At 34.5% G+C, this 14,426-nt stretch overlaps 1 protein-coding gene across 1 annotated transcript in view; it reads right to left on the minus strand.

The window, feature by feature from the left end:
* LOC110448178 overlaps positions 1–14,426 on the minus strand; it is a 185,471-nt gene that overhangs the window by 119,030 nt on the left and 52,015 nt on the right. The window contains exon 2 of the mRNA XM_021494292.1: positions 3,488–3,596. Within this exon, the coding sequence (XP_021349967.1) occupies positions 3,488–3,548 (61 nt within the window). The 5' untranslated portion in view covers positions 3,549–3,596. The remainder of the gene's footprint in view (positions 1–3,487; positions 3,597–14,426) is intronic.

Genomic DNA, 14,426 nt, shown 5'->3' on the forward strand with positions numbered 1-14,426 from the left:
TTTTTGGCCCTGCCCCTCAGCCCCCTGGGGGGTCAGCCACACCATTTGTACAATTTTAAATCCCTGCCTCCCAGGAATGCTTTTGATCAAATATGATTGATATCCAGTGCACAGTTCTACAGAAGAAGTCGTTTGTAGCAATATAGCCAAATTGCCCCCTTTTGGCCCCGCCCCTAAGCCCCCTGGGGAGTCAGCCCCACCATTTGTACAATTTTTAATCCCCACCACCTAGGGATGCTTCCAGTCAAATTTAGTTTAATTCCAACCAGTGGTTAAGAAGAAGAAGTCGTTTAAAGAAATTGTTGACGGACGGACGGACGACGGACGCCACGGTATGGCATAAGCTCACCTTGGTCCTTCGGACCAGGTGAGCTAAAAATTATGTTGAAAATATCTTGTATTTCTAAATATGACAGTCATGAACAATTAATTACCCAAAGGGAGGTGGAAAATCAGGAAGTTTCTAGCAAATATTAATAAGCAAATTGTACAAACTAAACATTTCCTCTTCATTGGACTGTGAATGATAGGTCTACAACTTGAACAGTACTATGTCAATCAGATGGACCTAAAAAGGTTGGTATACACTTAAGGTGAGAAATTCCCTGTAATATTTTCATAAACTGTGTCCAAGATTTTCTTAACACAATGGTCCAAATGTAGAATAGAAAATAACTCTTTAAGACAAATGAGCACAGTGATAAATACTTACTGATCAGTTGTTTGACAGATATATCAACACTGAAACCTCCAAAATAAACTGTGTCAATCAATGCATACCTGGGTGTATGAAAACTATAACATGGATAAGGGCAAAATAACTTGTTTCTCTTAAATAGAACAAATTCTGTCTCAAATCTGTATAAAATATTTACACTAAACAGGATACCCATGCCTAATGACATGACAAGATTGTGATATTCTATCTGCATTGAAGTCACTACAGCCCTTATGAGAGACGATTGGTTTTAACATTGTAATGACGTTAATGTGTTTTCACACCAATGTTAAATAAAAACGTAATTGTGTTGTAGCATTATGTTCTTGTTTTTTGCAAACAAAAATCCCTTAACTTTTGCCATATCCTGTCCAACAGGGTGAAAATATAAAATATTTAATCATGGAACGTGATTTTCAAATTTTGTCTAAAATTTACTCCTACTCTTTTTGATACCATGTAACCGAGTAATTTTTTAAAGTCATCAATATCGCACACAAAATATTCTCAACCATATCGACTGAGAATATGCTACCACCCAATAAACTGAAGTTGGATCTGAAAGTTGCTTCAACTTTTATTCCACAGGTTTTTAAATGCTCAAACCTGAAAAAGTAGATTTACCAATGCTAAACTAGAACCCAATGGCTTGAAATGTGAACTCCATGGCTTTGTGTTCATGCTCAAACTTTAACCCTTTCACCCCTCTGTAACTTAAGTAAACTCTACCATACCTTGATCTGGATGAGTCCATTAAGGTCTGCAGGGGTGAAAGGGTTAACCAAAGGGATTTGTTCGTGCCTAAACCCCATGGATTTGATAACCCTTAAACTAGAATCCCATGGATTTGTACATGCTCAAACCAGAATCCATAGCTTTGTGCTCAAACCTGAACTCAAGGGCTTTATTCTCGCTCAAACAAGAATCCTCATGGATTTGTTAGTTCAAATCCAAAACTCATGCCTTTGTCAACATCCAAACCTGAAAACCAAGACTTTGTTTAAGATCAAACCTTAAACTCATTGCTTTGTGTTAATTTCAAGCCTGAAACCTATGGCTTTGAAGGAAGTTAAAATCTTAAACCCATAGCATTCTAAATGCTCAAGTCCATACATTTCCTGTTAAAATGTGAAATTTTCCATTAAGACACTGTTGTCATTATTTCAAACTGGTCAATGGTATTGACTTTATAAGATCCTTGGCATTTATTAATGATACTGACATTAGTATTATAGTCACCAGTCAAATCCATGGATGCCCACAGCCATAGTCTTAGAATTTAAAATCTCATGGAATTGAAACCAAATTACATACAAAACATTAGATTTATGTACAGCATAATAGCTGCAATGAAATCTGATCATCAATCACATCATAGTTATTTCTGGTATGTTTATGTTTTGTGTTCTGGGAAGTAATAAATCTGACGTAGCAAATTATGGTAAATTGAGTTGAGAAGTATACTGTGATCATGAAGCACACTGTGATCAGATATAAACTTTAGTGAATGGAGTTGACAAGCACACTGTGATCAGATATAAACTTTGGTGAATGGAGTTGACAAGTGCACTGTGATCAGATATAAACTTTAGTGAATGGAGTTGACAAGTGCACTGTGATCAGATATAAACTTTGGTGAATGGAGTTGACAAGTACACTGATCTGATATATACTTTAGTGAATGGAGTGGACAAGTACACTGTGATCAGATATAAAATTTAGTGAATGGAGTTGACAAGTGCACTGTGATCAGATATAAACTTTGGTGAATGGAGTTGACAAGTGTACTGTGATCAGATATAAATTTTAGCAGCAATATTTGTAGTCTCACAATAACATAAACATTACTTTATGACTCAGAGACATTCTGTTGTAAGTGTACCACAGATATCAAAGCATCATCTGTGAGGTGTTAATTACTGGACCTTAAAGTGTACTGTAGTTAAGAAGACTAAAGTAACAGAGAGAATGAGGCCTATTAGATTTGTACTTTTTAATTGACACTGATATAGAACTGACAGCCTATTTGAATAAACGATCTGCCAGTTGTTTTGTGAATTAAATGTTAACTACTGCATATACATGAAATTGGGAATATTTGAAAAGACTTTTCAACAGTAAAATTCTATTTTTTTTAAAATAAGGATTGTCAGATGTGAAAGCTAGGTTCCTCTTTAAACAAAATGTCCATTTATAAACAGATAGTAGAAAGAGACTATCACACAATGTATCATTTTGTTTTTTAACAGATCTTCCTGCAGATCGATTACATCAGCATATATTTGGAAACCTATGAAGATTCTCCTAAGATGCATCTATGAAGAAGAAAATTGTGTGGAGCTATATAGATGTTTTACCAGCTAAACTCACTCCTATAAATAATTAGTGTAAATGGATAGAAGTTCATGTTTACAGTCAGTTTTAATGTGAGCCATTAATGGACTACGGACGCACAGATATAGAAGCAGGTGTACTGTATATGAGGGATTACTACCAATTTTCCTGACAACTCCAACTGACTCGGTCACTATTCAGTGTGCATGTTTATTACCCTTCTCTTGTTTGTGTATAAACAGATAGATACCATTACAAGTTATTGATACAGGATTCAGTACAAAAATTAACGAAATGTCCCATAATTGACCCATCTCCCAGGCAGCTCCTAGCCTGGCCAGGCCATCAGGCATCAGACAGTCACACACATTAACTTAAAGCTTTTGAGGGAGCTGTACCATGTTTATGACATAATTTGCCAAATTTACAGCCTACTTTTAATGAATTGTCCATTTACATTCATTTTCAAAGGCACGTTGTCCTTGTAGCTCCCCATTAACAGTGTCAGGGATGTGTTCTGCTCCAATCTGCCAGTAAAGTCGGGCTACAATGTAAGGAAAACTCTCAGCTCTCTTTGAAGTAACCGTAATTGAATGTTAGTACTGTGTGAGATGGGAGGCCGGGAGATTTATTTAGGTAAGGAGGCATTTTGGAGTCTGAGTGGGGAGGTAGGCAGGCCTTCCACTACCTACGGTTATTGGCAGGGCCGTTAACTTCACTTTTATACCTGAACGATGGTTACCACATCTATAAATGTCCTTTCAACTTGTACAGAGTATCAGTCAGATCGCAAAATTTACACCAGAAATGTTTCATATGCCAAGGCAGACGTACAGATTGGTACCAGTGACATTTCATATGAAGCAGCCATAGATATATGTCGCTTTATCTGCACACAAGCCTCCGATACTGACGTAAAATATAGCCTCGAAACGTGCAATCATATTCGTAATCATATTGGACTTTATAGAAAGTACACCGATATCGTAGAGGTGTTCAAAATAGCATGTTAAAATATTGTTTTATATTTCTGTCAAAAGTTAACCTAATTAAATTAAATTCAGGTGAAGCAAATTAAACTTTAATCATACCTCCGTCATGCTATGCTATAAGGTCACTTTACAACCACTGTGACAGGGAAAGTAAGCCACAATATATCTGATATATCAAACAAGTACATTGATTCTGCTCTACTTGAAATGGTAGTTGCACAGATAGAAAGAATCTATGGAAATTTAATGCAGTGGATTACTATAAGAACAATTAATACTGAAGTATATGTAATTGTGACAAAGAGTTTCTGTCATTGAGTAAATCAGGGTCAGAAATAAGCACTTCAAATCACTGAGTTGTCAAATTATTCCCTATTTACAACTTTCTGTGGTAACTTAGCCATTTCCCTGTCTATAATCACAAAGCAAGTAATATTTTTTTCAATAAATTTAAATTCAAAATTTAAATTAAAAAGATGTGTTAATTTATTTGAAATTTAAATGGTAAAACTATCTTATTAAATAAGTGTACATCCTGGTACTCAAGTTTCCTCCCACATTTTGACCCCCTGCACACTATCAACTTGCCCAACAAGAGGATTCATGTTAGTTTATAAAAGTTGCTTTTGATTTTTTTGTAAACTAAAGTTTATATAAATAAATTTATGATCTGATTTAATACTCTGTAAAACTGTGTACTCACAACTGCATCACGGAGTGAATTTAACCTGGGACAAACATATCATACCGACAGCCTTATTAAGCAGTAGCTGTTAGGCATTTCATTATTGACAGTATTATGTATATCACCATCCCCCCACCCTGATTGAGATACTATCAGTATACATAAGTAGTTGTCATCATGTGTTATGTTATTACTGTAACACTTGCAGTAAACATTGTACTCACTCAGACAAAACGTTTGAAGGCTGTGTACATGGTTAATTTTATCAGTGAATTTCAATACAAGGCTGAATCCAACATTGAGCAAATTAGTTTTAAAGGTGCAGGGGAGGATGTGCCAATTTTACAGTTTACAGGAACCTGTACCCTGAAAACTAGGCAAACTTGTATAGACTAGATCTTCAGTGCGGTCACTTAGTGTACATTTCTACATAAATCAAATCTACTTAATGCAGAAAATTGCATATACCAAACAAAATGATTGATTTGATTGATGTTTTCTTTATAAAACATTTCACAAATGCATAATACATGTTATGATGAAATTTGACATTTGTTCTTTGATTCTCCATAACGTTTAAAAGCTTATGCAAAACTGTGAGAAGTTTAAAGTTTCAGTAATGATACCTTTAATAGGAGTGCATAAACTTAATTAAACACGGTGCAATCGCATCTATTTCATGAATAAATTTTGTACTCTATGTGTGATTAACATAATTCAATACTTCTACAAAAAAAGGTGTTTTTTTCATGGCAACAATTATGCTTGTATTGATATCAAACATGAAAACTACAACACCTAGACAGGGGTGAACAAGTGAAAAATATGTGTTTGGACAGGGAACTAAACCATTCACACAGGGGAAACTAGAGACCACTTCATGTTTGGACAGAGAACTACATCAGTCTCACGGGAAACTGCTGTACATCTATAAGTTTTTATGAAGAATTTCTCCACTTCATTTTTACTATAAGGTTATCTCCCCCTGGTTTAGAACTAGAATCAGACATCCAAGTGATCAAAATTATTGGAGTTAATTTTTTTTATAAATAGTTTAATATCTATATAATATTCAAGAGACAGGGGCCAGTGTATACATCTATTCTCGTAAAGGAAACTATAGTATACAGAACAGAACATAGAAAGAAAACTACAACGTTCACCATGGAGGAACTAGAGGGAACTAAAATATTGTACTATACAGTAAATGTTTGGACGGCAGGGAACTAAACATTCACACACTGAACTAAACTTACAGATAAAATAAAACTTCACTGAAGAACTGCAGCACCGAAATAATGTGATACAAGAGGATGGGGCGAGTACAACATTCATCATCCTATCAATTCAACGATTCACATAATTTTATTCCTTAACATTTTGACATAACACATATGTTAACTTTAAATTTTTAAAAGAAAAAGTATCAGATTCTGAAACGCATATCTGACTAATTTATCATGGGATCAAATATACATTAAAGTTAAGCATCGCATCAGATAAGCTTTAACAGCAATCAGCAACATGAGATCTCCACCCCCCTAAACCCTTCACTACCCTACAGAGACTCAACCTCTATCCCTCCAATAATGTTCACCAGTAATCCAATTTATTTTTTCTTCCTGTTTGATACCTCAATTCTGTTTTAAAACAGTGTTGGGTGAGAAATCGGTGAAGATCCAGGTAATATAATTACACGTTTGATCACCATCAGGATGTTTTACACATATTGGATTCCATTATACAATAAAAGACAGAATTCGTCCATACAGGCCAGGGCTGATTGGATCAAATTGCCGGTTTCCTACCTTGACGAGATGTTTTAAATCTCTGACTGACAGAGTGATTCATATTCAAGTTTCTTGTCTCTTTTGTATGAGGGGCTTCCAATAAATATGAACTTGGAACATAATTCACCGACCCTGTCCACAAAAGATCTTTTAACTTGGAGAGAGAAGTGTCTTCAGACACAATGTAAGACTATGAGAGTGGCTAGTCATATTGTGATTGGGATGACGTATTGGTACACTTTGTTTGATATATTTGGAGACATCCAGACTGGTTCGGAGTTAAGAAAACTTGTGTGCTAAATCTAAACAAATCTATAAATCAACTAGCAGTCATGCAATATTCATGGTAGGTTTTACAACCCAGGTCTGTCGATCCTCTGAGCCAGGTTTTGTGTGGCTGTTAGAAGATGGCACACCACAAACTTTGATAGATACAGTCATAAATATTATCTGCTAGAAATCACAATCAAACGACAATAAAGACATGATTGAAATCTTCAATCGTTTACATTCTTTTATTTGTGCTTGACATGTGTTGTGAGATCGAGGCACAGGCTGCTGAAAATAAAATCCAATGACACAGCAAAAAACATTGTGTACAAGTTGGGAGACATATTTGAAACTAAAAAAAAAAACTATTATCTTTACTAAAGAAGAAAATTGAAGACAAATGTTTTACAAAATATTTTTTATTAATGGCTATATTAGCAATAATTTATCAATCGATAGTTTTTTAGGATTCTTAACCTTAAAATGATTCCTGCCATAAAGAATTATTTTAAGATCCTATGTATAGATATGCAACGGAAATTCATAAAAGATCTGAGGATCCTCTACGTTTATCATATAAATATATCCAACCTATACATCTTGATTTATACAATCATGTATACATAGTTTATATATTCCTATAACTTGTCAAACCACACAAAAATTAAGGAGAGAAGGTAAAAAACTAAAACAAAATAACATCCTTCAGCCACTTAATTTTTTTCCCCAAGTTCTGACTCCTGAACAATCAGTAAGACCTTGCTACTGAACTTGGGCGAAATCAATTGCATGATCCTTAAAGTTGATTGTAGGCTTGTAGCCAACTGAAGAAATTAATGAATCAACCCTCACTAATTGTACAAAATAGCACAGAAATACACAGAAAGTCCTAACAGTCTTTGTCAACATCAGTGAGATGTAAACATCTAGGGGTGCCTGCATGTATGCCGATGTTACCAATAATGTCGACCTTGTGGCTTTATACCACCTTACTCACAGGTTACGTAACCCCTGGGTCCATCCATTTGCAGCTAATTAGTGGAATTATATAATCAGTATTTCACATGGCATTACATTCTGTAAATCCATAGCAACAATAAAGCTCAACATATATTTTCAATTTCGGCAATTTCTTTTATAAAACAGCAGCTAACCTTACTGAAATGAATCAGCATAGAATGATATTTTCAAATAAGCAAATCATAACAATTTTAAGAGAAACATGTTGACAGCAGCAGAAAAATATAAATTTACAGCCACATTGATAGACATTGAATAAAACTTTGGGTAGATAATATGGAATAATAAGTCTGAAATATCAGACAAGTCAACGTGTGTATCAAAGCATAGAACTGCTGCAGTTGCTTTATCTAATCAAACTCTCTGGAGAACATATCACAGGAAGAACAAGATTCAGAAAACCAGTAGCTACGAGCTAACTAGGAGAACAAGTTCCCAAGATCATATACCTATGAGCTCTCTGATGGAACAAGCAACTGAAATCATGTAGCTATGAGCTCTATAGGAAAACAAGGAACAGAAATCATTTAGCTATGAGCTCTATAGGAAAGCAAGGTGCAGAAATCATGTAGCTATGAGCTCTATAGGAAAACAAGTTGCAGAAATCATGAAGTTATGAGCTCTATAGGAACACAAGGTGCAGAAATCATGTAGCTATGAGCTCTATAGGAAAACAAGGTGCAGAAATCATGAAGTTATGAGCTCTATAGGAAAACAAGGTGCAGAAATCATGTAGCTATGAGCTCTATAGGAAAGCAAGGTGCAGAAATCATAAAGCTATGAGCTCTCTATGAAAACAAGGTGCAGGAATCATGTAGCTATGAGCTCTATAGGAAAACAAGGTGCAGAAATCATGTAGCTATGAGCTCTATAGGAAAACAAGGTGCAGAAATCATTAAGCTATGAGCTCTATAGAAAAACAAGGAGCAGAAATCATGTAGCTATGTTCATGAGCTCTCTAAGAAAACAAGGTGCAGAAATCATGTAGTAATGAGCTCTATAGGAAAACAAAAGGTGCAGAAATCATGTAGCTATGAGCTCTATAGGAAAACAAGGTGCAGAAATCATGTCGCTATGAGCTCTATAGGAAAACAAGGAGCAGAAATCATGTAGCAATGAGCTCTATAGGAAAACAAGGTGCAGAAATCATGTTGCTATGAGCTCTATAGGGAAAAAAAGTGCAGACAACATGTAGCTATGAGCTCTATAGGAAAGCAAGGTGCAGAAATCATGTAGCTATGAGCTCTATAGGAAAATAAAGTGCAAAAAACTAGTATCTCTCTCTAGGAAAGCAAGGTGCAGAAATCATGTAGCTATTGAGCTTTATAGGAAAGCAAGGTGCAGACATCATGTAGCTATAAGCTCTCTAAGGAAATTAAGTGCAGAAAACATGTAGCTATGAGCTCTTAAGGAGAACGTTACTGAAACAGGTAGCTATTAGATCTTTTGGAGAACACATATCTGTTACTAAAACATGCAGCAATGAGTGTGAGCTCGTTTGGAAAACATGTTTCTAAACATGGAGCAAAGAGCTCTCTTCAAGAATATGTGACAGTAAACATGCTTTATTACTTTGAATGCAGCATTAACTTTTTCAACACCATGTTCCCTTTTTCGCTCCTCACAAGGTGTAAAATAATACCCTGTAATCAACCTGATAAAAACATCAGCCTATTTAGTCTGAAAGATTATTCATATCCATATTGACGCTTTTAAAACTTTTATCAAATTTTACCAAAGTTGAAACTCCATTGGCAATTAAGTATTGTTTTCCATCTTGTCAGTACATTTATCAACATTTAAAACTGATAATCACGTTCAAATTTTCAAAGAGAAATTCTAAAGAAAATACATCATGGTTACTGAAAGTGACAACCGAAGCATGAAGTGATAACTCACCCCAGAACAGAAGGATTTCGTCAGTGCTTCACAATCCAATGAGAAATCTAAGCCAATTTGAGTTTCGAGTTTCACTAGTTGAGAGCTGTTGTCGGACTATATTTGAACATAATATTTCCCAAAAGGGAGGATTTATTTCAGACCAGAGATCTTAGTAGGCAGCTGGCCACTAACTCAATCAAAATCACTAATCTGTAACCCTGACCTCTACTGACCTTCACCAACATGATTGACCCTTCTTGTCTAGTTTAATTTTCAGTTTAAGCTGAATTGTAACTTATTTATTTCTTGTATTTTTTAATTGAGACTGGGTATTACCTTTTTTTGTTACAGCGTACTTTATGAAAAAGGACTCAGTTCTTATATGTTATTGTTGCAATTACAAATTTTCAATGTTAATTGTTGATCAGGTCATAAAAGGCCATTTGTTAATTAATGGCGAAGCAGTAACAGGTGCCTTAAGATAGACACAGAAGTAACAATGTGATGACCAGAGGCCCAAGGGGCCTGAAGACGCTCAACTGTTTTTAGTGGCCTTTCTGTTCACAAATTTCCCAGCACTACATTTCAGCAAGCTTCAGGTTACATATTGTGATTATGACTCCATTTCTTTTCAATTCCTCTGAATCTGATTAAGTGCTTAATTAACATTGACCCCTGTGGTATGTATATTATGGCCATCGTGATTTCTTTTTCACATATTTTGAAGCACCACATGTCAGTAACCAAGTGAAACACTATGTCATTAGGCTTTTTGTTTCTTAAGAAGTTATTTATGTTTGGACAAAATTGACCTATATGACATTGAATATGGGGTCAACGTCTTATCTTTTGTACAGTTTGTGGCACTAAATTTCAGCAAGCTACCAGTTATATACAATGGATCTAGGTGTTTTGTTTTGCATACAAATATGGTGTTTGACCAAGTTTGATCTTTGTGACCTTGGATATTGGTCAAGGTTATTTGTTTTCAAAAAAGTTGGAAGCATACATACCAGCAAGGTTCAGACTAAATAGTATGTCTTCAGGCACTTTGTTCTTCATAAGAAGTTGCTTGATTGTTTAAACAAATTTGTCCCCTGTGACCTTGAATATAGATAAGGTTGATTCGTTTTCAAAACTTTGCAGCACTCAATGCCTATAAACAACTGCCAACATATTATGACTTCTTAACAAAGAGTTATTTGAGGTTTTAAACATATTAGACTTCTGTGACCTGGAATATAAGTCAAGGTCATTACTTTTCACAACATTTATAGTACTCCATACCAGCATGGTACTGGCATTATATCATGACTATGGGTTTCTTGTTGTCTCAGAAGAAGCTGTTGAGTGTGTATATAGGCCATTGAGCCAGGTAAGCTGAAAAGGTTTGATGAAGAATGACAGATGACACGCCATGCCATGAGCTCACTTGGTCCTTAAGGCCAGTTGAGCAAACAGGGTTCAAAAATAAGGTTACAGCAAGTTTAATCTTATAAGGTTCCAAAAAATGTATCCAGGAAAGCAAGCTGATCTAACCAGACTTTCAGAAACAATGTTCTGGCCAACAAGTCTCACCTAACAAGGCTTGTAGCCAATGTAATCTAACAAGGCTTTCAAAAGTAAAGTTCTGGACAACCTGTGTAATCTAACAAGGCTTGAATACCAAAGTTCTTGACACCAAGTGTAATCTAACAAGGCTTAAAAACAAGTTTCTGGACAGTAAGTACATATATGATCTAACAAGGCTTGAAAAACAAAGTTCTGGATAGCCAATGTAATCTAACAAGGCTTTCAAAGGTAAAGTTATGGACAACCTGTGTAATCTAACAAGGCTTTCAAAGGTAAAGTTCTGTCCAACCAGTGTAATCTAACAAGGCTTTCAAAAGTAAGGTTCAGGACAGCAAGTGTAGTTGAAGTTGCAACTAGACAAACCTTGACCTTGACAGGGAAAATGATCCACAACTGAAGGTTTGGTCATTGAAGGCAACATAACATATCCTAATGTTAAGCTTCAAGGTTAAATGCAGAAATTGTTACATTCCATTTCAAAGTGTCAAATAGGTATTCATTGGTTATATATGTGTGACTGCTTCAAATATTCCATACAGGGCCGATTTTGTGGCAGATATTTCATGAATCTGCTATGAATAAGGCAATTCAAAAAACATTTCAATTCAAGTAAAATCGTAGACCAAGGAATCAAAAGACTGTGAAAATTCAATACTGTATTAAACTGTAACACGCCATGAAATCAAAGATGAACCAACTGTATACCATGAAATTTTCAACACACTTTAATTAATTATCATTTTCCCCTGTAATGTGGGTTAATTTATTATGATAGCAAATTTGAGTAAACAGCATACAGATTTAGTAATCACGTGTGAAGTGTGAAGTCAACATTAGGCCAACATGGATTTTGCAGGTAGAGGTTTTTAATAAATTCAGTAAGCGTCATGTAAGTTTTAAATAGGTTTGATGCAGTTCTAAAACTTTTAAAATACTTTACACGTAAAATCAGGTTATACTTCTGATAATGAAGCTCAAAAAGTGCACTCCTTTGTAAAGATTTAACCCATTCCCCCCTAAAGTCACATTTGAACCGAACCAAATCATAGGCTTGGCAAGTCCAGTTTACATATGTAGGGGTGAATGAGTTAAGCCAACAAGGCTTCAAAATCAAAATTGTTATTATTTTAATTAATTAAACTCTATGCAACTATTCAATGGAATTCATGATCATTATAATTTATTTTTGTAAAGTTAAACCTGATGCTTAATCTTCAATATTAGCTATGAAACTGACATGCATGACATTTTTGTTGTACAATAATGATCGTTGAAACCCATACTTTTGATAAAAATTTGCGACATTAAATCAAAATGCTATCCAATAACAACTTCAGCCTGAAGGCGGCTGATTGACTTCCTAATTCTTATGATTAACATTTAAAAAGAAATTAATTTTATCTTAAGACTAAAATACATCCTTATACATGCAGTTCAATTCAACAAATCTTTTTTCTTGAAGAAACCTTTTCTTAAATTTCCTTTGATACATAATATTTCACACCTTGTAATCTTTCAAATGCAGGTCAGCTATTTTGAGACTTAATTTTAATTGCTGCAATGCAAAATTAGTAATCTTTGTTTTCAATCAACTTAGAGTCTGCATTATGAATTTAAATTCTTAAGCCTCATTACAAATCAGAAAGTAGACATTTCTTCTGCATCCATCTTCCATGTACACACTTAATACCTATACTTAATCTGTTTTGTTTCTCAAATTGAATGATAATAAAGATCTTTCTGATTATGACAAAGTTGTAGAGCTTGTAAGATGATTGTTTTACCAGTAGTTAGACTGGAATCTCAATTATATGATGTAAAACTGAATTAAGTGTAAACACAATTTGTTTACCAGAATCCTAGGCCAGGGCTATGTAATATACAATACTTACATTTTTTCCATTTCTAAATTTAAAGCATTACCTGCAGAAAAAAGGCTAGTTTTCATTTCTGACTTCATTAACAGTCAGGTTATATGATAACATCATGATATTACAGTGGATCTCACTTATTGTCACATTGCTTAATGTCATACTTCTGTTAATATCATGTTTTAAATTCTCTTTGTGTCATAATTCGTTTCATATTATGTAATTTGACATGAATTCCTCTGTCATGTTGTTAACCCTTTCACCACTGTAAACCATAATGGACTCAGCAATTTAAATGCATGGTAGAGTCTACTAAAGTTACATAGGGGTGAATGGGTTAAGACAGTTATTCAACATACAACTAGGTGACTTAAATCTATGAAGTCAATGACAACTCTTGGGATGGTCCAAAATCACACTTAGGCGTAAGAACAATAGACCAGACACATCACTGAAGAGGATTCTTTACTGGCATAGCATGATCTTATGACAAGAGGTATGCATTTGTATTACATAGATACATTTACATACACTTCAATTTTATAATAAAGATATTTTCAGAGTCACAGAAGTAGTGTTTATATCAAATCATGTTTTATATCAAATTTTCCTTCCATAAATGACTTATGACATTACCAAGATTATGACTTCAATCCTGCTAGCTCAATGACTATCTGTATTAGTAGAAGTGATAAAATGATGTTCAATATCATGAAACATATGATGAAACAGCCAACCCCTCTACAAAATATAAAACAGTTTTTAGTCAAGCCACTGCATAAATCTAAGACTTGCTGAGATTTTAATTGTCGCAAAAAAGTAATTACCGTTTCAGTGGTTTGGTTTATATTTTTGTTTTGGCACATCTACATTAACCTCAGAAACAGAACATTTTATTCTCATAAGATCAATACCTATCATTGTTCAGCACAGGCTGTGGAGTATATAGTATAATTAAATTTGTGTTATACTTACAGTATAAATCAAGAAGAAAATCAAATGATGAGTCGCCGTGCTCTAGATATAACTTTCAATCATTCCATGCGAAAAACAGGACACTAATTGTGTAATGGCATTCCAAGATACTCAATTAAATTAGGCAACAAAGAGCTATATAGCATATAAACAAACACAGTAATTATAATTGTACAATGAATTATCAAAATGGCCTATAAATCATTACAAATTAACTTAAATGTTATCACCCTCGTTAGTATCATCTGATCATTTCAGAGAGGAAAATCATCTGCCTACTACTTCTATGTCAAGAACAGAACTCGGATACTAATCAAA

Source organism: Mizuhopecten yessoensis, unplaced genomic scaffold, assembly GCF_002113885.1.
Source record: "Mizuhopecten yessoensis strain PY_sf001 unplaced genomic scaffold, ASM211388v2 scaffold3855, whole genome shotgun sequence".
NCBI classification, from domain to species: domain Eukaryota; kingdom Metazoa; phylum Mollusca; class Bivalvia; order Pectinida; family Pectinidae; genus Mizuhopecten; species Mizuhopecten yessoensis.